This window comes from Echinops telfairi, unplaced genomic scaffold (genome assembly GCF_000313985.2).
Source record: "Echinops telfairi isolate 266 unplaced genomic scaffold, ASM31398v2 ScPeMD7_2291;HRSCAF=2852, whole genome shotgun sequence".
Taxonomy (NCBI): domain Eukaryota; kingdom Metazoa; phylum Chordata; class Mammalia; order Afrosoricida; family Tenrecidae; genus Echinops; species Echinops telfairi.
The window spans coordinates 20,096,923-20,097,967 of record NW_022106189.1 but is presented as its reverse complement, the minus strand read 5'-3'; the positions used below and the strand labels follow the sequence as shown (position 1 = coordinate 20,097,967).

General features: G+C 58.3%; 1 protein-coding gene across 1 annotated transcript in view; it reads right to left on the bottom strand.

Moving 5' to 3' along the window:
- The window catches only part of NLRC5 (NLR family CARD domain containing 5), a 68,848-nt gene that overhangs the window by 21,463 nt on the left and 46,340 nt on the right, over window positions 1–1,045 (bottom strand). The window contains exon 27 of the mRNA XM_045293895.1: window positions 561–644. Coding sequence (XP_045149830.1) covers window positions 561–644 — 84 coding nt within the window. The remainder of the gene's footprint in view (window positions 1–560; window positions 645–1,045) is intronic.

Genomic DNA, 1,045 nt, shown 5'->3' with positions numbered 1-1,045 from the left:
GGGACACATCTCCAAACCTGTGTCCTGTCAGTTGGGCCAGGGGAGCTTCGGGGATGGATGGGGCAGCTGACATCCCTGATGAAACTAAATGGGACTAAACCCTAGATTCACTGCCATCGAGTTCAGTCCGACTAATAGGACGAAGTAGAACTGTCCCTGTGGGTTTCCACAGCTGTCAGTCTTTCTAGGACCAACAGCCTCGGCCTTCTCCCATGCAGCAGCTGGCAGATTTGAACCGCTGATTTTGAGGTTGGCAGCCCGACTCTTAATCCGTGACACCACCAGGCTCCTTGGTGAAAGCCCAGGGATCATGAATTGGCTGCTCCTGCCCCAGGACTGAGTTTGACTGGAAGGGGCTTATCAGCTGGGGCCGGTCTTCCTGGGTGTCTGGTGGGGGCTCTGCCCAGGGAAGGAGGGAAAGAAGTCAGAGACCCCCTCCCCGCCTGAGCTCTGCACCCTCATCCTGTGGAACCCCAGGGAGATTCTATCTGGAGTGGCGCGAATGCTCGTGGGCCAGGAAATGTTCCCCCTTGCTGTTTCCAGGGCTGCACCCCACTTACTCAAGCACACCGGAGATGGGCACCCGAGGCAGACCTTCCAGGAGCCTCTTGAACCCCTCGTCACCCAGCAGATTTCCTGAGAGGCTGTCGGAGGTAAGAGAAAGGTCGAGGGGCGGTCAGACACGGCTCCTTATTCTCTGTCTCCTCCTCCTCACTGGTACCAGCACCACTGCGTCCACCATCGCCGCCACTCCATGCTCACAACATGACCGTTACCACGGTCACCATGGCCACCAGCATCACAGGAAGCTCAGACCATCAGCACCACCAGTCTCATCTCCATCACCACATCGCCATCACCATGCCTGATTCCCATCGGGAACATCACTATCCTGAGCACCACCAGCCGACGTCACCATACCCATCGCCTCCACAGTGATTACCCCTGTCGCCCCTAGAATCACACCACCTTCAGTCGGTCTCCCCAGGGCCCCAGGGAAGCTCTCATCTTCCCCTTCACCCTCGGCCAGGCAACCACCCCAGGG